At 46.3% G+C, this 27,437-nt stretch overlaps 1 protein-coding gene across 3 annotated transcripts in view; it reads left to right on the forward strand.

Annotated features, from left to right (window-relative positions):
* Window positions 1–229: 229 nt before the first annotated feature.
* The window catches only part of DVL3 (dishevelled segment polarity protein 3), an 84,762-nt gene continuing 57,554 nt past the window's right edge, over window positions 230–27,437 (forward strand). For 2 of the 3 annotated variants that reach the window (XM_034408318.3, XM_034408319.2), the window contains exon 1: window positions 330–640. In XM_034408318.3, the coding sequence (XP_034264209.1) occupies window positions 474–640 (167 nt within the window). In that variant the 5' untranslated portion in view covers window positions 330–473. Of the gene's footprint in view, window positions 641–27,437 lie in introns of all 3 variants that reach the window. The other variant, XM_034408316.3, reaches the window with a different exon arrangement.

Here is a 27,437-nt window from a genome sequence, read left to right on the forward strand (position 1 = left end):
CCGACTAAAAGAGCCGCCTTTTTTTTTGCCCACCGCGGGGACAAAAATCGGCACCGGCGGCGATTCCCTCAGGCCGGCTGACCCTCCCCTCCCCCACTCCCAACCGCCGGCCCGTGCAGAATCCCCCCTTCCCCCACCCCTCCCCCACCCCTCAGCCTCCGGGGGGGAAAGCGAAGGGCGCGCGGGGGGGGGCAGCCTCCCCTTGGTGGGGGTGGGGGAGGGGAGGGTTGAGGAGGCGGCGGCCTAGGATCCCGCAGCAGCAGCTTCCCCGGGGCGTCGTCGTCGTCGTCGTCTCTCGTCTCCTCACGCAGGGGAGGAGCCGGGAGAGGAGGCCGAGGAGGAGGCGGCGCCGGGTCGTCCGGAGCTTGCGCGCTGGGGCGGGCGGCGCTGCTGGCTGGCACCCGGTCCGAGAACAAGGGGACGGGTGGGTGAGGAGGCCGGGCAGGCAGGCGGGCGGGCGTCGCGGCGGGGCCATGGCGGCGTCGGAGACGAAGATCATCTACCACCTGGACGACCAGGAGACGCCCTACCTGGTCAAGCTGCCGCTGCCGGCCGAGCGGGTCACGCTGGGCGACTTCAAGGCGCTGCTCAACCGGCCCAACTACAAGTTCTACTTCAAGTCCATGGACGATGATTTCGGGTGAGAGAGAGAGAGAGGCAGCCCGGGGGAGGGGATGATGGGCTTTGGAGTCCCTGGGGGACAGCCCCCCCTCCCCCCCTCTCCACCCCCTCCCTTGTCCTTTCCACCCACCCCCTCCTCCTCCCCCCCCAGCACTATCCTGAAACACCCCCCCCTTTCTTTCCAACAATCTTTCTTTGGATTGCAACTCCCATCCTCCCCGGCCTGCCGAGCCGGCTTCGCTGGCGCCGGGGCGTCGTTGCTGGGCTTTCGGTTGCTGCGCCGCCGCCGCCGCCTTTGGCTTTAGAGAACAAAAAAAAAAAGCCAGCCCCGTGTAGCTTAACCCGCGCCTAACCCGGTCGTGGCTGGCCGGGTTGAACTCGGATGCCTGCCTTGCGCAGGATGAAGCCCATCGACGCGGGTCGGAGCTTGGGAGATGGAGGTTTTTTTTATTTTTTTGGGGGGGGGCAAGCCTGCAGTAATCCCCACCCCTAGGTTGGCTTTGGTAAGATGGGCAGTTGTCCCCCCCCCACCAGGTTTGAGGGGTGTCCTAGGTGGTCTCTGAGCTTGGTTGTTTTCTGGCAGACTTTTCGTGACCCAACTAGGTAACCTCATCAGTGCTGGAAGAGAGAGGGGTTTGCAGGGAGGAGGGGGAGGCCTGTGGGATCCTTGGTATTCTCTGCTTGGTTCTTTTCTTGAAGACATCTCATGACCCAAACTAGGTAACATCATCAGGGCTGGAGGAGAATGGGGTTTGCAGGGAGGAGGGGGAGGGGGAAGAAGAGGGGTAGGAGGAAGGGGAGGCCTGTGGGATCCTTGGTAATCTCTGTGCTTGGTTCTTTTCTTGCAGACGTTTCATGACCCAACTAGGTAACATCATCAGTGCTGGAAGAGAGTGGGGGTTGCAGGGAGGAGGAAGAGGAAGAGGGGCAGGAGGAAGGGGAGGCCTGTGGGATCCTTGGTATTCTCTGTGCTTGGTTCTTTTCTTGCAGACGTTTCATGACCCAACTAGGTAACATCATCAGTGCTGGAAGGGGGGGGGTTGCAGGGAGGAGGAAGAGGAAGGGGGCAGGAGGAAGGGGAGGCCTGTGGGATCCTTGGTATTTTCTGAGCTTGGTTTTCTTGCAGACGTTTCATGACCCAACTAGGTAACTTCATCAGTGCTGGAAGAGAGCGGGGTTTGCAAGGAGGAGGAAGAGGAAGAGGGGCAGGAGGAAGGGGAGGCCTGTGGGATCCTTGGTATTCTCTGTGCTTGGTTCTTTTCTTGCAGACGTTTCATGACCCAACTAGGTAACATCATCAGTGCTGGAAGAGAGTGGGGGTTGCAGGGAGGAGGAAGAGGAAGAGGGGCAGGAGGAAGGGGAGGCCTGTGGGATCCTTGGTATTCTCTGTGCTTGGTTCTTTTCTTGCAGACGTTTCATGACCCAACTAGGTAACATCATCAGTGCTGGAAGGGGGGGGTTGCAGGGAGGAGGAAGAGGAAGGGGGCAGGAGGAAGGGGAGGCCTGTGGGATCCTTGGTATTTTCTGAGCTTGGTTTTCTTGCAGACGTTTCATGACCCAACTAGGTAACTTCATCAGTGCTGGAAGAGAGCGGGGTTTGCAAGGAGGAGGAAGAGGAAGAGGGGCAGGAGGAAGGGGAGGCCTGTGGGATCCTTGGTATTCTCTGTGCTTGGTTCTTTTCTTGAAGACGTTTCATGATCCAACTTGGTAACATCATCAGTGCTGGAAGAGGGGGGGTTGCAGGGAGGAGGAAGAGGAAGGGGGCAGGAGGAAGGGGAGGCCTGTGGGATCCTTGGTATTCTCTGTGCTTGGTTCTTTTCTTGCAGACATCTCATGACCCAACTAGGTAACATCATCAGTGTTGGGAGAGAGGGGGGTTTGCAGGGAGGAGGAAGAGGAAGAGAGGCAGGAGGAAGGGGAGGCCTGTGGGATCCTTGGTATTCTCTGAGCTTGGTTTTCTTGCAGATGTTTCATGACCCAAACTAGATAACATCATCAGGGCTGGAAGAGAGAGCGGTTTGCAGGGAGGAGGAAGAGGAAGGAAAGGGAGAGGAGGAAGGGGAGGCCTGTGGGATCCTTGGTATTTTCTGAGCTTGGTTTTCTTGCAGACCTTTCATGACCCAACTAGGTAACATCATCAGTGCTGGAAGAGAGGGGGGTTTGCAAGGAGGAGGAAGGGGAGCACTGTGGTGTCCTTGGTATTGTCTGAACTTTCTTCTCTTCTTGCAAACCTTTCATGATCCAGACTAGTAACTTGGGCCATGAAACATCTGCAAGGAAACAACAAAGACCAGAGAGCAGCAAAGACCACCCACCCACCTCATTCCAATCCCAAGCTGCAAATATTCTCCTTTATTTTCCCAATAAAATCTTCGGCCACCCGATGCTTCTCCAGAACCCCAATTTCTACCCTCTCCCCGATAGGAGAAATCAAAATTTTCCTCCTCCGAAGTATAGAGGAACAAAAGGGCCAGTTCCACCGCAGTTCAGCAACTCAATTTCATCCTGGATTTATCCGTCAATTTTGATGCCACCAATTTCTTTTTTTGAGGTGTGGTGTAAACCGCTTCACCCGTGGCGGATGTTACCCAATAGGTTGTACTTTAAGCTCTACCCGAGCAGCCTGGGTTCAAATAAGACGCGCAGTCCCAGAAATCCTAGCCCGCGTTTAACCCGAGGCACCGAGCTTTACATCATGACAGTCCCTGTTGCTGGACTGCTCATTATCCCCAATTAAGATGGCGGTTCCTGCAGCCTGTAAAGGCTAGGCCATAATTGCCAGTTCCAAGGTCCCAGCTTTAATTGGGGTAGAGCCTCGAAAAATGTCCTGCCTGAACCTCAAGAGCAGCTCCATGTTGGCTTGTAGCTTCATCATTTATTTTATTTATTTTTTTAAATTTGATTTATATGCCACCCTTCTCCGGAGACTCAGGGTGGCTTACAATGTGCTAAGCGATAGCCTTCATACTTTTGTATATTTATACAAAGTCAGCTTATTGCCCCCACAACTGGGTCCTCAATTTACCTACCTTAGAAAGGATGGAAGGCTGAGTCGATCTTGAGCCTGGAGAGATTTGAACTTGCAGTAATTGCAAGCAGCAGATGTTAATAACGGTGCTTTAGACCACTGTACTACCAAGGCTCTTTATTTATTTATTTATGAAATTATTTATAAAAATAATTTATTAAAGAAACAACTTGGGGAAAGTTGAATGTTTTCCCGTTTCTCAATTGGACCGCTAACAGGTTAGCAACTGGATTTAAGAGGTGTGTCTCCCAACACCCATTACAGGTCGTCCTTTGTTTACAACCATTTTTTTTTTTTTAATTGAGTGTTCGAAGTTACAACGGTGTTGAGCAGAAGTGACGTCGAACTGGGCCTCACCACGATCATCGTATTATCCGGATAGGCACACGATCCAAATTCAAATGCTCGGCAACTGGCATGTATTTATGAGAGTTGCAGGGTTCTGGGATCACAGGATCACCGTTTGGGATCTTCTCAGCCGGCTTCCGACAACCAGAGTCAAAGGTTGAGGTCAGATTCACTTAATGACCAGATGGGGCGCTTAAGAACTGCAGCCATTTGCTTAACAGCTGTGGCAATAAAGCTTGCAAAACCGGGTTACGACTCACTGAATGCTTTGCTTAGCGATGGAAATTCTGATCCAATTGTGGTTGGAAGTGGAGGATTACCTGTATATGTAGTCCTTGAGTTACAACCTGTTCATTTAGCGACTGTTTGAAGTTAACCATGGCACTGAAAACAGTGACTGTTTTTCATACGTACAACCATTGTGGCAGCCCCATGGTTCCATGATCCAAATTCAGATGCTTGGCAACTGACTCATATTTATGACGGTTGCAGTGTCCCAAGGTCCCCTTTTGCGACCTCCTGACAAGCAGAGTCGACGGGGAACCAGAGTCACTTAACAACGGTGTTATACTAACTTAACAACTGCAGTGATTCACTTAACAACTGTGGCAAGAAAGGTCGGGAAAAAAAATGGGGCAAAGCTCACTTAACAACTGTCTTGCTCAGCCGCAGAAATTTTCGGTTCTGGTCGTAAGTCAAGGACTACCTGTATTGCATTGCAGGGTTGGAGATTTTGCTGCTCCCCAGCCCAAATTCTACTGAGACTTGCACTCAATTTTAATTCTCCGGGACACTCAATGCTTTTTAGAATCTTACTCATCCCATCCTGAAGTTTTTTACAAAGTCCACAGTTCACATTTTGGGGCTTGGGAGGAGATCTGCTTCGGATCAAGCGGTTTGGCCAATTGCATGGGTTAATGGAGAAAAGATGCTCGTTTAAGATGGTGAAAGCCTCAGGGCAGCAGAGGGAATTGTAGTAGCCAGACGCAGTTATTACTCCTGAACTTAGCTGCTGGCAAAGAGGGAATCTTGCTTTGTTTTCCGGTCCTATGGAAACTATAGAGCGCTTCAATCCCAGGCTCTCCGAGTTTACAGTTTTTGCACAGTTTGTCTAGTGGACGGATCTTCCGAACAACAGTGTGGGGTTCCCCCCCCCAAACAAATAATCCAAAATAATGAATGCTGATTGTTTTTGGCTTCTGTCCTGGGGATCCCGTTGGATGCCTGTGCAGAATTCAAGAGGAGTTTGAATGCCAACTTTGTAATCTTCCAGAAAGATGGTGGAAGGATGAGCCTTTGATCAGTCCTGAGTCTGGACAGGATCCTGCCATAGACTCAAATTTCTCGTCTCCTCCTCCTCCTCCTCCTCCTCCTCTCACTGTTGTAACTGCTTGGCTGGAAAATACTTTTGGTGGAACTAAATATCTTCTGAACAAATGGTTTCCTAAAATAGCCCTTTTGTCCTTGCTAGTTCAGAGTTCAGCTGGTGGGGTAGGGCCAGCTTAGGAAGTGTCGGTGCCTGGGGCAAGCAAGGAGGCCCCCTTTCTCTCCCCAAATCCCTGCCTTGTGGTTGTTTAGCCTCTAGCTTGTTGGAGATGAAGTACGGATAGGCCTCCGTTCATTTACTGACCGTTCAAATTTAACAACGGCCCTGAAAAAAGTGACATATCACCGTTTCTTCATACTTAACGACGGTTGCATCAGCATTCCCCACGGCCATGTGATCAAACTTCACACATTTGGCTCACATTTATGACGGTCGCCAGTGTCTCACGTGATCCCCTTTTGCGACCTTCTGAGCAGCAAAGTCATTGGGGGGAGCCAATACTCGCTTAACGACCATGTTACTAACTTAACAACTACAGTGATTCACTTAACAACAGGGGCAAGACAGGCTGTAAAATGGGGCAGGATTCACTTAACCACGTCTCACGTAGCAACCGAATTTTTGGGCTCAGTTGTGATCCTAAGGCAAGGACTACCTGCGGTGGTGGGTTTCACTTACCTTTGCTATCTGTTTGCATGCTCAGAATGTATTTGATGACATCCGGGCAGGTGGGTGGAGCCTCCTGCCGCTGCCGGTTCGAGCGAACCGGTGTGAACTGGTAGCAACCCACCACAGGCTACCTGTTAGAACTGTTCTGAATAATATTGTTTTCTTTTCAACCATTTGAAGCCTGAACTTATTTGCTCATAAGAAGGTGAGGCACGGAGTTCCTGAGGAGTAAAAGCTACTTTAAGTAGTATGCCTAGGGCTCCCTCCAATTTTTCCTACAATAACCCTAGGAGGTAGATTCTGTGGCTACGGGTGGACTAGAACTGGGATCTCCTTGGTGCTGGTTCAGTACCATTGTGGCTCTTGCGTTGTATATTAGTGCAGCAACAAAAAAAAATTGGAAGATGTAAAAGGAATGATTTTAAAAACGCTAGTCATCGTTCAGTCACTAAGTTGTGTCTTTGTGACCCCGTACGCTGTAGTACTCCAGAACCCCCTGTCCTCCACTGTCACCCTGAGTTTGCTAAAATTCATATTCATTGTGCCGATGAGAACGTCTAACCATCTCATCCACTGTCGTCCCCTTCTCCTCCTGCCTTCCATCTTTCCCCACATCGGGGTCTTTTCCAAGATGTCCTCTCTTCTCATTCGGTGGCCAAAATATTTCAGCTTCAGGAACTGTCCTTCTAAAGCAGGGGTCTCCAACCTTGGCAACTTTAAGACTTGTGGACTTCAACTCCCAGAATTCCTCAGCTAGCAAAGCCAGCAAAGACTTGTGGACTTCAATTCCCAGAATTCCTCAGCCAGCAAAGCCAGCAAAACTTTTAAGCTTTGCTGGCTGAGGAATTCTGGGAATTGAAGTCCACAAGTCTTTAAAGTTGCCAAGGTTGGAGAGCCGTGTTCTAAAAAACAGTCATGGTTGATTTTTCTCAAGAGTCTTATCTAATACCCCCCAAAATGCTACAGGTATCATTTGAAAGTTTGTAGGGATGATTAAAATATTTGTGCTCCTCACGATTACAGATGTCTCTTTAGGGTGGTCATGCCTACCTGAAATTTCTCTTTTTTGCGATGTGAAAGAATTTACTTGACATACCGATGAATTTCAGTGAAGTTTGGGGCGTGATTCCCAAGACATTTTCCCAAGTAAATCATAACATGTTTTAAAGAAGAGACTGGACTGCCATCTGTCAGAAATGGTGTAGAGTCTCCTGCATGGATGGGGGGTTGGACTAGATGACCTTTACAAGGTCCCTTCCAACTCTGTTAATCTCTTAAAGTCCACCTGTATTAATGAAGTTTTTTTTTAGAATGGCCGATCTCTCTCCTTGCCCAACTGCTACACAATTTGCACTTGTGCAATAAAATAGAGGTACTCCTCAACTTACAACAGTTCATTTAGTGACCGTTCAAAGTTATAACACCACCATTGTGACCGTTTTTTCACATTTGCAACCTTTGCAGCATCCCCATTGGTCACCTAAAATTCAGAGGCTTGGCAACTGATTCATATTTGTGAGTTTTGCAGTGTCCCGGGTCATGCGACCTCCCCTTTTCTGACCTCCTGGCAAGCAAAATCAATGGAGAAACCAGATTCACTTAACAACCATGTTAGTAACTTAACCACTGCAGTGATTCATTTAACAATGGGGGCCAGAAAGGTCGCAAAATGGAGCAAAACTCGCTTAGCAAATGTTTCCCTTAGCCAGAGAAATGTTGGACTGCATTGTGGACTACCTGTCAAAGACTACCTGTATTTTATCTACCAAATTTAGACCTCAGCCTCATCCCTTTCCAAGTGACTCTTTATTATCAAATTATCTGCCTTAGTGTTTATCATATTTCTTGTGTATATAACTGGAATAGCATCCCCTTGTTTTGTTAAAGAGGAAATAACCTGAAGTCACGTGAAGCCCAAAGTCTGAGATAACATTGGAATCCTTCTTCAGTCTGTGCCAGGGATGGCAAACCTTTTGGGCTTGGCTTCTCAGAAATTCAAAAAATGCCTACCCTGACTCTGTTGGCATTTCTCTCTCTCTCCTTCTCTCCCTCCCTCCCTCCCTCTTTCTCTTATACACACACACAATATCTCTTTTCCTCTCTGTTCTCTCACACACATTTTCTCTCTTTCTCACCCAGACAGTCTCTTGGCCTTTCTCACACATACATTTTTTTTTCTCACACATACATTTTCTCTCTCTCTTTCTCTCCCTCCTTCCCTCTTTTCTCTGTCTCTGCTCCCTCTCTCTTGCTTTCTCTCTCTCTTGCTTTCTCTCTTTCTCTCTCTCACTCATACACAATCTCTTTTTTCTTCTTTCACACATTCATTTTCTCTCTCTCACACACAATCTCTCTTGCTCTTTTCTCTTTTTCTCTCACACATACATTTTCTCTCTCTCTCCCCCTTCCCTCTTCTCTGTCTCTGCTCCCTCTCTCTTGCTTTCTCTCTCTCTCTCTCTCTCTCACTCATACACAATCTCTTTTTTCTTCTTTCACACATTCATTTTCTCTCTCACACACACAATCTCTCTTGCTCTTTTCTCTCTTTTTCTCTCACACATACATTTTCTCTCTCTCTCCCCCTTCCCTCTTTTTTGTCTCTCTTGCTTTCTCCCTCCCCGCCTCTCTTCCTCTCCTGCTTTCTCTCATTCATACACACACAATCTCTTTTTCTCTTCTTTCACACATTAATTTTCTCTCTCACACACACAATCTCTTTCTCTTTTTCTCTCACACATACATTTTCTCTTTCTCTTTCTCCCCTTCCCTCTTTTCTGTCTCTGCTCCCTCTCTTGCTTGCTCTCTCTCTTTTTCTCCCTCCCCCTTCCTCTCCTGCTTTCTCTCTCTCTCTCACACACACAATCTTTTTTCTCTTCTTTAACACATTCATTTTCTTTCTCACACACACACAATCTCTCTTGCTCTTTCTCTATTTTTCTCTCACACATACATTTTTCTTTCTCTCTCTCCCCCTTCCCTCTTTTCTATCTCTGCTCCCTCTCTCTTGCTTCCTCCCTCCTTCTCTCTCTCCCTCTCCTGCTTTCTCTCACTCAAACACACACAATCTTTTTTTCTCTTCTTTCACACATTCATTATCTCTCTCACACACAATCTCTCTTGTTCTTTCTCTCTTTTTCTCTCACACATACATTTTCTCTCTTTCTCGCGCACACACACATACAGATGTGCAAACAGACAAATCCTCTCTCCCTCCAGGCAAAAGAGAAACGAAGAGTGATCAATTACAGGTAATCCTCGACTTAACAACAGTTCATGTAGTGACCGTTTAAAGTTACAAATGGCAGGGACAAAAGTGACTTACAATTGTCTTTCCCACTTAACGACCCCCCGGTCATGTGATCAAAATTCAGATACTGGGCAACTGGCTCATATTTATGCACTTTTTGCAACCTTCTGACGAGCAAAAGTCCACGGGGAAGCCAGATTTTCCCACTGACAACCATGTTACTCATTTAACAATGGCGGTGACTCACTTAACGGCGGCGGCAAGAAAGGTTGTAAAATGAGGCGAAACTCACTCAACGGCCTCGCTGAGCAACAGAAATTTTGGGCTCCATCGGGGTTGTAAGTTGAGGACTACCCGTAAACTATTTAAATGCATCCGTACATAATTGTAAATTGTTTTTCATAATGTCTATCGAAGGCAGTTCTAGATTGCACGAAGCCTGGAGACTTCAAACAAATGCGTTTGTCTGAAAGAGAAGTAAAACATGCTCCATTCTAGCGTGGCATTTCGGAGGTTCTGGAGGCCGTGTGAGAGTAGGTTCCTTTTGCGTAACTTTCGGAAGATCCAGAGCAGTGGTGAAATGTAAAATTTGTTGCTACCGGTTCTGTGGGCGTGGCTTGGTGGTGGTGGGATAATGTGACTGGGTGGGCATGGCCAACTTTTTTTTAAAACTTTTAAAAGCATTTTTTCTACAACCTCTTCGGCTGAAGAAGTTGTAAAAAAATGCTTTTAAAAGCCTCTGATGATCCCAGCTGAGTTGCATGATCGTCAGAGGCTTTTGTTTTCTTTAAAAGCATTTTTTTTTTTTGCTTTTAAAAGAAGAAAAAGCCTCTGACAATCAGGCAACTCAGCTAGGATTGTCAGAGCCTTTTAAAAGCATTTTTTCTACTGAAGGCTCTGATCATCAGGCAACTCAGCTGGGATCGTCAGAGCCTTTTAAAAGCATTTTTTTACAACCTCTTCTGCCGAAGAGGTTGTAGAAAAAATGCTTTTAAAAGGCTCTAACGATCCCTGCTGAGCCGCGCGATCCTCAGAGGCTTTTTTTTTCTTTTAAAAGCATTTTTTCGGCCGAAGAGGTTGTAGGAAAAATGCTTTTAAAAGTTAAAAAAAAAAAAAGCCTCTGATGATCGCGCTGCTCAGCTGGGCATGGGGGAGGGGCAGGGATTTTTGCTACTGGTTCTCTGAACCATCCGCCGCCATCACTACCGGATCGGGCGATCCGGTCCGAACCGGGAGCATTTCACCCCTGGTCCAGAGGCCTGGCAGGGTCACAGTGTCAAAATGACACTGTTAAACCATTGTTAAGCCTATTTCCCGTTTAGGATTCACTTTCAAAACGAAGCATTTTGTCGGAGTCCTTATTCTTTCTTCCCTTTGCTTTTGCTCTTAACGATGGCATTTAAAATTGCCTGGAGGTTCTGGAGATGGAAGAGAGACCTTCCAGTTAGGTTTCGCGAAGGAAACACAACGTGAGGAACTAGACTGGAAGAAGTCAACCTGATATTTTGGATATCTTTCAGTGGAGATTCTCTTATTAACCAGGTCACGGTTGTCCCAAAGCTGCTTTTCCAAAAGGCAGCTGGACTTCCCCCCCCCCCAAAAACATTTTGCTTCTCATCCAAGAAGCTTCTTCAGTTCTGACTGAATGGTGAGGAATGGAAGGATTTGGAGTGATCTGCAAAGAATATAAATCTATAAACGTTTTTGTGAAAACAAAACAAACCCAGAAAGTCCAGATGCCTTTTGGAAAAGCACCTTCGGAATGTCTTTCTATGAGCTTTCATAGGGATCCAAATTTAGTCGGTCTTGATGGCAGTGTAATTCCTCTGAAGGCCATCTTCTAGGACAGGAGTGGGAAACGATGGCCCATTTATGATTTGTGGACTTCAACTCCCAGAATTCCTGACCCAGCATGGAGCCAGGAATTCTGGGAGTTGAAGTCCACAAGTTATGAAGGGACCATCGTTCCCCACCTCTGTCCTAGGAGATTAATGGACTTGTGCCATCGGCTAGCCACTACAAGGACGAGATAGGCCAGAGTCCCATCCGAGGGAACATATCTTGACAAACTTGAACAATGGGCCCTATCCAAGAAAATGAATTTTATTGTGGAGAAAGCAAAGCTTTACATTTAGGCAGGAAAAAAAAAATCAAAGGTATAAGTACAGATTAGGTGAGACCTGGGTCAAAAGCAGTAACTGTGAGAGGGACCTTGGAGTCCTAGTGGATGATCACTTAAACCAGGGATGGGCAACTGTGGCCCTTTTACAACCTGTGGACTTCAACTCCCAGAATTCCTGAGACAGCCAAGCTGGCTCAGGAATTCTGGGAGTTGAAGTCCACAGGTCATAAAGGGGCCATATTTGCCCACCCCTGACTTAAACAATGAGCCATAAGTGTGTGGCAACAGCAGCAGCCAAAAAAGCTAATATAATCTTGGGTTGTATAAAGCGAGGCATAGAATCAAGATCATGTGAAGTATTAGTACCGCTTTAGTACCCTAGTGAGACCACACCTGGAATACTGCAACCAATTTTGGTCACCATACTACAAAAAAGATATTAAGACTTTGAAAAAAGTAAGATGATCAAAGACCTGGAGACTAAAACATACGAAGAACGGCTGCAGGATTTAGGTTTGGCTAGTCCAGGGATCAGCAACCTTAAACACTCAAAGAGCCACAAAGGTCCTAACCGGAAGCCCCTGTTCAATTCTGGAGCCGACCGGAAGTCCGGTTCCCCCATCATAGTTTCCTCCTAGCGCGGCATCCTTTTTCCTCTGCTGACCAGAAGTCTGGTTCTCCTACCATAGAGTCTCCTCCTAGCACAGCGTCCTTTTTCCTCTACCTGCCCTAACTGAAAGCCCTATCAATTGTGGAGCCGACCAGCAACAGGGAGCCGCAGCAGAGGGATGAAAGAGCCACATGCGGCTCCAGACCCCTGGGCTAGTCTAAAGAAAAGAAGAATTAGGGGTGACATGATAGCAATATTTCAGTATTTGAGGGGCTGCCACAAAGAAGAGGGGGTCAAATTATTCTCCAAAGCACCAGCGGGCGGGACAAGAAACTATGGTTGGAAATCAGGGTGGATTTGATTTAAATCGAGTCGATTTAAATCATGATTTAAATCACTAGTAAAAAGACTTCATTTAAATCAACTCGATTTAAATCATAATTTTTAAGGAGCAACTGTCATCTCTGCTACTCCTTTGACCCGCTGTTGACTCACCGATAGTCCCAATGTTGCAGAATATACAGCCTCCTGCTACATAACTAAGCTCCATTTCATGCTGAATAAACTAAATTATTTATGTATCTTAAATAGAAAACTCTCTTACGATAGATTTTTACCCCAAAAGTTTTTTATTAAAATAAATTCAATAAAAATCAAAAAAATCCGATTTTTTTGATTTTTTAAAAAAAAATCATTGATTTTTATCCACCCTGTTGGAAACTAATCAAAGAGAGAAGCAACCTGGAATTAAGGAGTAACTTCCTAACAATTAACCAATGGAACAGCTTGCCTTCAGAAATCGTGGGTGCTCCATCACTGGAAATTTTTAAGAACAGACTGGACGGTCACTTGTCTGAGATTGTATAGGTCCATGATGGTGAACCTATGGCACGCGTGCCCGAAGCGTCATGCGGAGCCATGTCTCTTGGCATGTGTGGCGTCGCCCGTTTCTCTTCCGGGTTTCTAGCGCGCATTTGCGCTCGACGATCAGCTGGCTTTTTTGCATGCGGCAGTGTCGGAAAATAGAAGAGCTGGTCTTCCATTTTCCTGTGTGAGCATGCGTGCCAGCCAGCTGATTGTCGCGTGCGTATGCGCACCGGAAACCGAGAAGAGTAGCTGGCTGAAACCGGACGTTCAGTATCTGAAACCGGACGTTTGTTTTTGGGCACGCGTATGTGCCCTGGGCAGCTCGTCTTCTGGGTTGCGGGCCAGACGCGCGCGCAACTCGGTGCTGAAAAGGTTCGCCATCACTCGTATAGGTTCTCCTGCTTGAGCAGGGGGCTGGACTAGAAGACCTCCAAAGTCCCTTCCAGCTCTAGTCTATTCTTATTCTTTACTCCAGCTAACCGATCAATGGCAAGAGATGGAAATTTCCTGTCCAAAATATCTAAAGGATTAAGACCATAAGAGTAGAGAGCTTCAAGGAAGGAAGTGTTGCAACGGAACTCATTCGGCCATCAGTTCTACTAACTGCCATTCAGCCGCGGCTCAGACAACACGCTAAATGATCATATTGTTTGTTTGGTTTGAGGCTTTAGCAGATTGTGTAAACTGCTCCATGGGTGGGTTGGCCATCCTTAATTTCTGGCTCGGCCTATTGTGTGGCCGCCCGCTGGTTGTGTAATTTATTCAGCAAACCGTTGGTAAAACAAACAACAGCTTAGGGTGCTTTATAAGCCAAATATCAGAGGAATGAGGATAACAGGAAGGAGTGCAGAGGTCAAATGTGCCAACACAAATTTTGGGGAAGAAGGATGGGAGAGAAACTATGCAATAAAATACAGGTAGTCCTCGACTTACGACCATTCATTTAGTGATGGTTCGATGTTAACAATCGCACTGGGAAAAGCGACTTATGACAATTTTCACGCTTACAACCGTTTCAGCATCCCCATGATCACGTGATCAAAATTCGTACCCTTGGCAACTGGCTCCTATTTATGACGGTCGCAGTGTCCCCGGGTCACGGGATCCCCTTTTGCGACCTGACAAGCAAAATCAGTGGGCAAGCCAGATTCGCTTAAGAACCGTGCGACTAACTTCACAACTGCAGTGATTCCCTTAATGACTGTGGTAAGAACGGTCACAAAATGCCGCAACACTCATTTAACACCTATCTCGCTTAGTGACAGAAATTTTGGATTCTGTTGTCGTAACAACCTGTACACAATATAGTAACATTTTGTGGAAAGAAAATAATATTATTTGGCTGTGTTTTGTTTGCTAAAATAAGCTTTTTTTGCCGGGGGCGGGGGGGGGTGCGTCTTCTTCCTCTTCCCTTCTACAGATGGCATCCAGTGAGAAACCTCTAGGTCCGTGATGGCGAACCTATGATACGCGTGCCGGAAGTGGCACACAGAATTATCTCTACAGGGACGCAAGCCGTCACCCGTTGCTCTGGTGCTCCCGTTGCTCTGGGTTCCGGTGCGCCGGCTAGCTGGTCTTCACGTGTGCGGGAGCGCCAGAAATTGGAAGAGCAGCCGCCCGGTGTGCATGTGTGCGCCAAGTGGCTGCTCTTCCGGTTTCTGGTGCGCATGTGTGTGCATAGACCAGCTGGCTGGTGCACATGTGTGCACTGGAAACCAGAAGACCATCTTCCTGGCGCATGCATGCGCACCGGGCAGCTGCTCTTCCGGTTTCTGGCACATGCACGCACTCCCGTTGCTGTTTTGGCACTTGGTGCTGAAAAGATTCACCAAAATTGCTCTAGGTTTGTGATGGTGAACCTATGGCACGCGTGCCACAGGTGGCACATAGAGCCATATCTGTGGACACGCAAGGGTTGCCCTAGCTCAGCTCCAGTGTGCATGTGTGCGCCGACCAGCTGATTTTTGGGCCTTCCGGGCCCACCAGAAGTCAGGAAACGGGCCATTTCCGGCCTCTGGAGGGCCTTTGGGGGGGGGTGAAGGCCATTTTCGCCCTCCCCAGGTTCCAAGAAAGCCTGGGGAGCCTGGGGAGGGTGAAAAACAGGCCTACCAGGCCCACCGGTAACCTTTTTGCTGTCATGTGCCAAAAGCAAGGGGAGTGCGGGGGTGGGGTGGGGTCGCACGCGCATTTAAGGGTTGGAGCACAGGGTGGCATTGAATTATGAGTGTGGGCACGCGCACATACGACCCCTGCATTCCCCCCGCTTTTGGCACATGACGGCATACGTAATCAGCCTACTAACTCTTAGGAACTTCAATCTTTTCTGTTCAACTTCCATCAATTTCTTTTGTCACTTTTTGATTTTCCTGGTTCAAGCTGCCAGTTTCTGCATTGCAGCGACCTCCATTTTGACTCTGGATTCTGGCCGGCCCTGACAAAAAGCCCTTGTTTGTTCTTTTGGAAGCATCCCCCACCACCACCCCGTCCCCCTCCTCTAAAGCAAACACCAGCAAGATAAAGCAATGGGAGGGCTTCTCTCCTAATCCACGTTTCTCCTGACTGGAACGAGTGTGTCCTTTTTAATCCCAAACCCAATCGAATTAACAGCTCTCCTTCGCCAGGGCCTGGAAGTTGCAGTCCCAACTGCTACTCTGAGGATGCAACTAAGGCCTCTTAATTTATCACCCCCTTTTCCTCCAAGGGGTTCATGGCTGCCTTTTAGTTTAGGGGAGCAGAGCAAAGGAAAGGGGGGACTGGGATTCCTAGGGCTGCTTGTTTTTTGGGCAGCCATCTCTCGCGCAGGGGGAAAGATACATCTGACGGGGATAAAATAATCCGCTGATTTATTTCCATTGTGCGAGATCGGTTTGAAATCCACGCCAGAATTATTTCCTCCCCCCCCCCTTCCCTCCTAGCAGAGACGGCTCCTGACGAAAGGCTTGGATCCCTCGCCCCAACAAGCTGCAGCTTTTTTTCAAACAGCCGGCTGACGTTACACGCTCTCCGTCCTTCCTCAGCTTTGCAGGCCTGCCAGCCGTGAGTGTTCCAAGTTGGCATTTCGGTTTGCTGATGACGGTTGGCGGGAGCTGCTAGCTAGGCTGCTCTGGGCTGGCGAGATAGAGAGAGAGCAGCACCCGTTGCGAGAGCCGGGTGTAACAATACGGCTTGTTTTCTTTGCTAATTTTTCCCTTGTTGCACATTTGGCGGAGTGGCAGGCCTGCCTCGCCTCGCCTGGAGCAAAGCTGTACTGAACGTGGCCCTCCACCCATTTTTGCTGCCAACAGGCTCAGTCAAGGCACGAGGAAAGTTCCGTCCTTAGATTAGTTTGGCGCCTGTCATGCCTCTCAAAAAGGAATTCGCTGGGGGGGTTTGTGCAGGCCTGCCCCAATTCTTTAAAGCAGGGGTGGGGAATGAGTGCCCTTTTCTGACTGGTGGACTTCGACTCCCAGAATTCCTGAGCCAGCCATGCCAGTTAAATCTTAATTCAAGATTTAAATCACAACATTTTTTTTTTCCCCAAGCCTTCGCGGATTCCCTGTGACGAAGGACCACAGATGGAGAAACACTTGCTGAGGAGATGACTGGGTACTTTAGAATACTATAAATCAGGGGTGTCAAACCCGGTTTCATTGAAGGCTGCATCAAGAGCCTTGGTAGCACAGTGGATTAAAGCACTGTTATTAACATCTGCTGCTTGCAATTACTGCAAGTTCAAATCTCACCAGGCTCAAGGTTGACTCAGCCTTCCATCCTTTCAAAGGTGGGTAAAAGAGCCTTGGTAGTACAGTGGTCTAAGGCACCCTGTTATTAAGCTGGTTATTAAGACCAGCTGCCTGCAATTATTGCAGGTTCGAATCTCGCCAAGGCTCAAGGTTGACTCAGCCTTCCATCCTTTCTAAGGTAGGTAAATTGAGGACCCAGATTGTGGGGGCAATAAGCTGAATTTATATACAAAAAGGATGAAGGCTATTGCTGATCACATTGTAAGCTGCCCTGAGTCTCTGGAGAAGGGCGGCATATAAATCAAATAAAAAAATAAAAAAAAAATAAAAAAATGAGGACCCAGTTTTTGGGGGCAATAAGCTGACTTTGTATAAATATACAAAAAGGATGAAGGCTATTGCTTAACGCATTGTAAGCCGGCCTGAGTCTCCGGAAAAGGGCGGCATATAAATCAAATTAAAAAAAAAAAAAAAAAGGGTTGTGTTTGACCTCCGGGGGCCAGGGTGGGCGTGGCCAGCTTGAGGTCACTCGTGTCGGGGGTGCCTGCGGTGGCCCCAGTGCTCTGCCAGTGAAAACAGGGCTGCGATGAGCTCCTGCAACCCTCTGCCAGAGAGAACAGAGCTCGGGAGAGCCACGCGCGGCTGCGATGGCCTCCTGCAACTCTCTGCCAGCAAAAATGGAATTTGGGAGGGCCGCCCGCAGCCCTCCCAAGCTCTGTTTTCACTAGCAGAGGCACCGCGGGCCGGTCCGCTGTTTCCAGGGTGGCCAGATCTAAGCACCCCGCGGGTTGGATCCGGTCCTCGGGCCTTGAGTTTGATACCCCTGCTATAAATCATTACGGTGGAGAGCCAGTTTGGTGTAGGGATTAAGCTATCAGGCTTGAAACCGAGAACATGAGTTCTAATCCTGTCCTTGGGCCAGTCACTTTCTCCCAGCCCTGGGAAGGAAGCAATGGCAGACCGCTACCGAAAAACCTTGCCAAGAAAACTTCATGCTGTCTCCGAGAATTCAACCCGATTGAATGGAAGACAATAAAAAAAAAAAAATCATTACTGTAAAAACAAATTTTTTCCTGAGTAATTTGGCAGGAGTTGGTTACCTCATTAATTTAACTTGGAGGAAAGAAACTTGTAGATCAGCCTTCCCCAGTTTGGTGCCTTCCAGATGTGTTGATGCTAAAACCATTATCCTCAGCCAGCATAATTGAAATAAATGCCGGTTAAGGAACCGAATGGTACTTGGCTGGGAAAAAGAACAAGACTTGGCATTTTGGGGAAACCCCAGGCTGGTAGAGATGCCGAGTAACCTGGCCATGTTCTCTTTCCTTTCCTGAGGTTAAAGGGGAGAAATTAAGCACTTTTAATTGATCACCTGGTTGGCAGCATCCAGGCAGCTGGCCTTAAAAATGTAGTTTGCTTTTCCAGACCGATTTGGAGACACAGAAGAACAGAATAACAGAGTTGAAAGGAACCTTGGAGGTCTTCTAGTCCAGCCCCTTGCTTAGGCAGGAGATCCTATACCAGTGATGTCAAACCTATGGCACGCGTGCTGGAAGTGGCGTGCAGAGCCGTCTCACTGGGCACGCCAACCGTCATCCGTTGCTCTTCATGGTTCTGGTGAGCGCATGCACGCCGACCAATTGGTTTTCGTGCGTGCAGGAGCACCAGAAACTAGGAAGACCAGGTGACTGGCGTGCATGCGCTTGCCGGAAACCAAAAGCTCAGCTTCTCGGCGCGCGCATGTGTGGCGGGGAACTGCTCTTCCGGTTTCTGGCGCTCCCCCGCGCATGTACGCATGCTCCCGTTTTGGCACTCGGTGCTGATAAGGTTCACCAACACTGTCCTATGCCATTTTAGCCAACTGGCAATCCAGTCTCTTCTTAAAAGCCTCCAGTGATGGAGCTCCCACGATTTCAGAAAGCAACTTCTGTTCCACTGATTGAGGATTGAGCCTGGGACTTTCCTTACACGGAGTTTTTAAGTTTTGGTTTAAAGGCACTTGCATCGTTTTTCCATAATCCTATTCCTATTCCTGGAGTGTAACTTTGGGAAGAAGTTACAGGTAGAAACACATATTGGTAGTCCTTGTCTTACGAGCACAATTCAGCCTGAAATTTACGTTGCTAAGCGAGACAGTGGTTCAGTGAATTTTATTTTATTTTATTTTATTTTTTTATTGTTAATTTGATTTATATGCCGCCCTTCCCCGGAGACTTAAGGCGGCCTACAGTGCGTTAAGCAATAGCCTTCATACTTTTGTATATTTTATACAAAGTCAGCTTATTGCCCCCACAAACTGGGTCCTCAATTTACCTACCTTAGAAAGGATGGAAGGCTGAGTCAACCTTGAGCCTGGTGAGATTCGAACTTACAGTAATTGCAGACAGCTGGTGTTAAATTACAGTGCCTTTGTCTGCAGAGCTATCCAGGCTCGCTCCGTAAAATTTTGCCCCATTTTACGACCTTTCTTGTGTCGTAAATTGTGAAGTGAAGTGAAGTGAATCACTGCAGGCGTTAAATTAGTACCGCAGTTGTTAAGTGAACCTGGCTTCCCCATGGACGGTCACAAAAGGTGATCAAGTGACTCTGGGACACTGCAAATGTCATAAATACGATTCAGTGGCCAAGCTTCTGAATTTTGATCACATGACCATGGGGATGCTGCAATAGTTATAAGCGTGAAAAATGGTCGTAAGTCACTAAATGAACTGTTGTAAGTCGAGGACTACCTGTATATTTGCATAGGTGTACAGGTAGTCCTTGACTTACGACAGTTCATTTAGTCCAAAGTTACAGTGCCACTGAAAAAAGCGACTTATGAACATTTTTCACACTTAACAACTGTGGTCGTGGCCATGTGATTTATATTCAGATGTTTGACAACTGGTTCATATTTATGACGGATGTGGCATCCTGGGGTCATGTGATCACCTTTTCTCCATCTTCTGTCAAACACAGTCAACGGAGAAGCCAGATTCACTTAACCTAACAACTTCAGTGATTCACTTAACAACTGTGGCAAGGAAGGTTGTAGAATTGGGCAAAACTCCCTTAACAAACATCTCACTTAGCAACATAAATTTTGAGCTCAATTGTGGTCGTAAATCAAAGGACTATCTGTACCACTGTCAGTTTATGTAGAGAAGGAGAAATGGGCATCCCCAGGTCAACAGCGTACGAAGGTAGTAATTGCGTCTGTATATTTTTTGTTTCTGTCTCTGTTTGTGTTTGGGGTCGGATTGTCGTTTGGGTAAATACAGGTAGTCCTTACAATCAGAACTGAGCGTAAAGCGAGACATTTTTGCCCATTCTTGCCACAGTCGTTAAGTGAAACACTGCACTTGTTAAAATTAGTAACACGGTTGTTAAGTGAATCTGACTTCCCCACTGACTTTGCTTGACAGACGGTCGCAAAAGGGGATCACCTGACACCCCCCCTCCCTCCGCAGGACATTGCGACTGTCATAAATATGAGTCAGTTGCCAAGCACACCAATTTTGATCACGTGATCATGGGGATGCTGCAACGGCCACAAGTGCGAAAAACGGTCCTAAGTCACTTTTTTTCAGCGCTGTCGCAACTTCGAACAGTCCCTAAAGGAATGGTTGTAAGTTGAGGACTACCTGTACAGCGAACGCTAGGAGAATGAGAGGACGTTGTACGTTTAGCTTTGAGAAGAGTCTGTTGAAGGCACATTGTTGTTGTTAGTTGTGAAGTCGTGTCCGGCCCCATGGACAACGTTCCTCCAGGCCTTCCTGTCCTCTACCATCCTCTGGAGTCCATTTAAGATCACACCGACTGCTTCAGTGACTCCATCCAGCCACCTCATTCTCTGCCGTCCCCTTCTTCTTTTGCCCTCCATCTTTCCCAGCATGAGGCTCTTCTCCAGGGAGTCCTTCCTTCTCATTAGGTGGCCAAAGTATTTTTAGTTTCATCTTCAGGATCTGGCTTTCTAAAGAGCAGTCAGGGTTGATCTCCTCAGAATAGATAGATAGATAGATAGATAGATAGATAGATAGATAGATAGATAGATAGATGTTGTTAGTTGTGAAGTTGTGTCCGACCCATCGCAACCCCATGGACAACGTTCCTCCAGGCCTTCCTGTCCTCTACCATCCTCTGGAGTCCATTTAAGCTCACGCCAACTGCTTCAGTGACTCCATCCAGCCACCTCATTCTCTGCCGTCCCCTTCTTCTTTTGCCCTCCGTCTTTCCCAGCATTAGGCTCTTCTCCAGGGAGTCCTTCCTTCTCATTAGGTGGCCAAAGGATTTGAGTTTCATCTTCAGGATCTGGCCTTCTAAAGAGCAGTCAGGGTTGATCTCCTCTAGGACTGACCGGTTGGATCGCCTTGCAGTCCAAGGGATTCGCAGGAGTCTTCTCCAGCACCATCGTTCAAAGGCCTCAATTTCTTTGACGCTATTCCAGTACCTAAAAAGATTTCAAAAATGTGATTTGTTATCATCTCAAGAGGGCAAAATGAAGTGAATTCTGGTAGAATATTTTGAAGGCTGGTAAGAATCGGTCAACCTTGGAAATAGTGGATCCGTTGAGAAGTTGAGTTTCCATCAGTTGAGGGGTGTTCAACACAAGCCTGATCTCAGAGATATTTTAATTTGGTTTCCTGCAACGAATAGGGAAGTTACGATTCAAAAGCCTAATGGTACCTTCCAACACAGTGACGCTGTAATTATTATTATTTTTTCTAAAATTTTGTCTTGCTCCATGAAATATAACTCCTGCTGGCAGATGTTTTGCAGAGAGCCTGTTCTCAGCGTTTCTAACACGGAAGATTGGGTTCAACCTGAGGCAGTAGAGCTGCAGATAGATGACTCTCCACATTCTTCTCTGTGGTGTAATGAAATGGCTGCCTTCCAGATCCAGCCTCAACCCCAGAGCTGAATACAGTAATGGACATTCAGACAGCCCTTGGAAAGCACAGGGCCCTCCTGTGTTTTGCTGACGCGGACAGAGTTTCCACCTCTGAGGAGAATTGTCTTCAGGATCTCGATGTTCTTATGGCAATTTTGGTGGCCACCGAAACTTAAGCCTGGTTGGCAGCTGAGACACTTACTTGCCAGATGAAACCTGGTTACAGCAGTGAGTCATTCTCTTCGCTGCATTGAATGACAGAGTAGCAGAGGTTTCTAGCTTAGCTTGAACTTATCTCCCTTACTCTTTTTTTAAAAAAAAATTATTAGATTTTTATTTTTAAGTATACATCAGTATTAATACATGAACAATGTGGCCTCTGGATCAGTAGTAAAATGTAAAATTAGTTACTACCGGTTCTGTGGGCGTGGCTTGGTGGGGGGTAATGTGACTGGGTGGGCATGGCCAACTTTTTTTTTTTAACTTTTAAAAGCATTTTTTCTACAACCTCTTCGGCCGAAAAAATGCTTTTAAAAGTAAAAAAAAATGCCTCTGATGATCACGTGGCTCAGCTGGGTATGCGGGAGTGGGTGGGGGTGGGGCAGGGATTTTTGCTACCAGTTCTCCGAACCACCTGCTGCCATCGCTACCGGATCGGGTGATCCGGTCTGAACCAGGAGCATTTCACCCCTGCTCTGGGTATAACTCATTTTGATACAAACATCAATAATGATAATCATAATACCCTGTTTCCCCGAAAATAAGACCCAACTGCAAAATAAGCCCAAGCATGATTTTTCAGGATGCTCGTAATATAAGCCCTACCCCAAAAATAAGCCCCACATAAGATCGTCAACCAGATGGAGGCGTTTAGTACTGTATTTCCCCCAAAATAAGACCTAACTGGAAAACAATCCATAATGCGTCTTTTGGAGCAAAAATTAATATAAGACCCAGTCTTATTTTGGGGGAAACACGGTAGTTGTTATATTAATCAAACTTATATAATCCTAGTATTAATATACATGGTTTAAAAAAATTTAATTTTTTTTTTAAAGTAGTTATTCAATATTTTAATATTCCATTTTAATGCCAATGATATTATAAGCATACATGGTAATACCACCTTTCAACCTCTGATCTTTTCCATCAAATTATTACTTGTATTCTGTTATATAAAAATTATATCTGCTAATATTCCCCCTATTATTTCTACCTCTGTTCTAACTTCTAATTCAGGTCGCCATTACTAATCCTAGTATTTATATGAAGCAATAGTTAGATGGAAAGATTGGAGGTTGAAAGATGGTATTATTAGGTATGTTTAAATAAATAGGAGGACTGGTCCTTGAATGGCGTATTGTGACTTTGAATAACCAAACAATGAAGGGCTATGTCTTAATATAAGCATGTGTATTAACTTGTCTCCCTTACTCTTAAGCTGCTTATGATGTTTGTGTTTGATTTGCTGATAAATCTATAAGATTTTTTTTTCAGAACTGGGCTGAGTCCCATTGCAAACTTCCACATCTTATTTGTAAATTCCTACCAGGTTCTCAGTGGCATAGGATATTCATTGGATAGCAAATCATCGAAGAGGCGTCTTCTAAGATCTTCCTGTTCAAGAGCTCATAATAAGAATCAATTGTGAAAAAGATCATTTAGTAATGATTAATTTAATAAGATAAGATTCATGAGAGGTGTGTTGAGGTCCAAGTCAGCTTGGAAAGCATGGTTGATACCAGCTATAGCTTGACTTGTCCTTTTGGGCACATTTTGACTAATAGTATTTGGAGCCTCATTAGTTTGTAGACTCAAGCACTCTGGAGGAGAAAGAAAGAAAATTGATCTTAACTATCGAAAATAAGACCCAACCGGAAAATAAGTCCTACCATGATTTTTCAGGATGTTTGTAATATAAGCCCTACCCCCAAATAAGCCCCAGTTAAGATTGTCAGCCAGATGGATACATTTAGTACCGTATTTCCCCCAAAATAAGACCTAACCAGAAAATAAGCCCTAATGCGTCTTTTGGAGCAAACATTTATATAAGACCCGGTCTTATTTTTGGGGAAACACGGATAATTATATTTGGAAGGCCAAAGCATAACATAGGATCTTAAACCATTCTTTGATATTTTACTTCTTGGATCACTTAAAACCCCAATGCTTGTTAGTTTGGATATTTTGTGTCCTTCTTTCTCTAAGCTATATTGCGACCTTTGACGTGGCTTGAATACAGGCAGTCCTTGACTTACAACCATTCGTTTAGTGACCGTTTGAAGAGACGATGGCACTGAAAAAAGTAACTTCTGACCATTTTTCACGCATACGATTGTGGCAGCGTTCCCGTTGTTCAGTGATCAAAATTCAGATGCTTGGCAACTGGCATGTATTTATGATGTTTGAACTATCGTAGGATCACTTGATCACCTTTTGTGGTCTTCTGAGAAGCCAAGTCAATGGGGAAGCTAGATTCACTTAACAACTGTGACAAGAGGGTGTGTAAAATGGGACAAAACTCGCTTAACAACTGTCTTCCTTAGCCATGGAAATTTGGGATTCCATTGCAGTTGTAAGTCGAGGACTACTATTCTCCCCCAGCTACAGACCCCAAAGAACGCAGCACACACACAGTCTATACAAACCTTAGTTTACTAAATTAAATCAGTCTTTTTCAAACAAAGGCTGTTAATTAACTTTCTTAACAGCCTACCAGAATCCAAAGAATAAATAATCGTAATCTTATTATGGTTGGCAGAAAGCCCAGAAGCAATTTGCAGAGAACTAAGATCAAGACACGAAGGAGAGTGAAAAAAGTTGTTCCCTGCAAATTGCTTCAGTCGGCCTTCCTCCTTAAATAGGCTAAGGGAGTGGCCAATTAGTCCCAAGCCTTACTCTCGAGGAGGCTTCTTCCTGAGGAACCACTCCTGCCTTTTGGCAGCTCTGTGCGCCCGTGCATTGAGAAGAGGCTCCTCCTCTTCGTCCTCTTCACTTATGGGAGCTTCTGGAGGTTCTGAAGGCCCTGGCTGAATCCCTGCCTCTGGCACCACATCTTCTCCAGCCTCCTCATTGTCCGACTCGAGTGCCAGCTGCACGGGCTGCTGGCGCAGCACCACACCAGCCTCCTCGCTGTCGGAATCAGCTACTAGCTGCACAGGCCGCTGACGGGCCACAACAACTACCTGCAGAGGCCAAAATTCTTTTCCTGGGCATGATGAAACTCATTTCTCCTCAAAAGACCTTCCCTTTTTTGTATCTTCCGAACAGTTGGTCCTGTGATTTGACAGGTTGTAATTGGCCTCTTGTTGTTCCTCATGACATTGATTCCTTACTTCATTAAGAAAAAGTTAACCGTGTGTAAAATGATGCAACAGGCGGAATTTCCTTCCTGCTGAATGAGATGATTAAGCAGGGAGGAGCAGAAAAATAGTTGGGAGTGTTTATTGTTGTACTTAACTTCTGATAGCATCTCCTCCCTCGAGGGAAAAAGACTGGCTGGGGGCCCTAGTATTCCAATCCATACTTAAAGGTAATGTAGTATAAAGCGAAGGCTTTGGTTGCCAGTATCCACTTGCAAATGTGCAATTCCTGATTTAAAAAGAACAAAACCAAAACAGCCTCTTGATTCTTGATTTTGCCTGTTGCAGTGCAGGATGCGAGAGAATGGATTTTGGACGAGCATCTTAGATCCCCATAGACTGTGAAGTAGACAAAGGGACGCGGTGGCTCAGTGGCAAAGACGCTGAACTTGTCAATCATAACGTCGGCATTTCAGCGGTTTGAATCCCTAGTGCCACGTAACGGGTGAGCTCCCGTTGCTTGTCCCAGCTTCTGCCAACCTAGCAGTTCGAAAGCACGTAAAAAAAAGTAGAAAAACAGGGACCACCTTTGGTGGGCAGGAAACAGCGTTCCAGGCGCCTTTGGTGTTGAGTCATGCCGGCCACATGACCACGGAGACGTCTTCGGACAGCGCTGGCTCCTCAGCTTTGAAACAGAGTTGAGCATCACCCCCTAGCGTCAGGAACAACTAGCACATACGTGCGAGGGGAACCTTTACTTTACCTTAAATACAAAGGAAAGTGAAGCAGGAGTGAATGAGAAATTTTGGAAGAGAGGGAAATTTGTACGAAAAACAAAATTTTGACATAGGACGTGATGGGATAGAATTAGCAGTCTCAGAGAGAGTGCTAATGACCAGATGACTGCAAGGAATATAAATACTTCCATTCTCCACCATTTAGCTGAAGAAGCTTCTTGGATGAGAAGGAAAAACGTCTTCAAGGAAAAACAAAGAAATCCAGCTGCCCTTGGAAAAAGCCCTTTTGGGATATGATGGGATGGGCAACCCAGAGGATTGTCTCCCAAATATTTTGAGCCCGGTTTCCTTAGAAGGAGGCAGACATTGAGAGACATTAAAGGCCCAACAAAGCGCCTTAAGTATTTTAACACATCTCACTTATCAAACAGCTTGAAAATATCCAAATTATCAAGGCATAGGGCAGGAATGTCAAACTCCATTTCATTGAGGGCCGCATCAGGATTGTGTTTTGACCTCGGGGGTGGGGGCGCATGGGAGTGGCCAGGTGGGCATGGTCAGCTTGACGTTACTCATGTCGGGGGCACCTGTGGTGATCCAGGTAGACCGGGGGGTGGGGATCCACTTTTTTCAGAAAAGAAAAGTTTCAGAAGAAAACAGAACGTTTAATTCAACTACACAGCCTAGTTTTATGGCCGTTCAAGAAATAGGCACGGGAAGAGTTTTGTGGCTCCCGGTGTTTTCTTTTCTGTGGGAAACGGGTCCAAATGGCTCTTTGAGTGTTTAAGGTTGCAGAGCCCTGGGATAGGCAAGGAAGAACAATTCCTTCTTTTGATCTAGTGATCACCATTTACTTATTTTTTAATTGACTGAATTGGTTTGTCTTTTCTGGATGTTCTGTACTGGTGGTCCTTGATTTCCAACCGTTCCATTCAGTGGACACTGAATGGGATGGTTTATACATGCATTTATGACTGAGCATCATAAACGCATGTTGCTTGTCAAGTGTCTGAATTTTGATCACCTCACCACGGGGATGCTGCAGTGGTCCGAAGTGCGAAAAACAGCCGTAAAGTCACTTTTTGTAACTTCGAATGGTCACTGAGCAAGTGGTTTTAAGCTGAGGGACTCATGTGGGAAATTAATTTTGTGCGTGTTGCTTGTTGGTTTTCCAGATTATCTTGTGCGGGGACAGAGAATGTGGGATCTCCCAGAGCTTCCCTCTCATCTAATTTGGGACTTCTGACACTCTTAAACCTACATTGTGCTCAGGCTGAATTACAATACCGTGTTCTCTCTAGCGCCTAGATTTGGAGTGGCAAAACTCCAAGCAGGTTACTGTGTCAGGATGTGTGTATTTGGCACAAGAGTTTTCTCTCACAGCCTGCCAGTTTTGATTCTCAAGCTTTCACAATTCATGTTGTTGTTCCTTTGGTGGTGGTGTGTTGTTTTTTTTTAAGCGGATGCTTCTAAGTCAATAGCTACTTACCGGCTTTGGATGCAAAAAAGAGCAACCAGGATGATTAGGGGACTGGAGACTAAAACATATGATGAATCGGCATGGCTAGTCTAGTGAAGAGAAGGACCAGGGGAGACATGATAGCAGTCTTCTAATATTTGAGGGGCTGCCACAGAGAGGAAGGGGGTCAAGCTATTTTCCAAAGCACAAGAAAGAAAGAAAAAGAAAGAAAGAAAAGAAGGAAGGAAGGAAGGAAGGAAAGAAGGAAGGGAAGGAAGGGAAGGAAGGAAGAAAGAAAGAAAGAAAGAAAGAAAGAAAGAAAGAAAGAAAGAAAGAAATCTGAGTGAACCATGGATGGACAGAAGACATAACTGGTCTAGTGAAGAAAAAGACCAGGGGAGACATGATAGCAGTCTTCTAATATTTGAGGGGCTGCCCCAGAGAGGAGGGAGGGGGTCAAGCTATTTTCCAAGGCACCTGAAGGCCAGACAAGGAATAAGGGATGGAA

This window comes from Pantherophis guttatus, chromosome 6 (assembly GCF_059756535.1).
Source record: "Pantherophis guttatus breed Tessera chromosome 6, ASM5975653v1, whole genome shotgun sequence".
NCBI lineage: Eukaryota > Metazoa > Chordata > Lepidosauria > Squamata > Colubridae > Pantherophis > Pantherophis guttatus.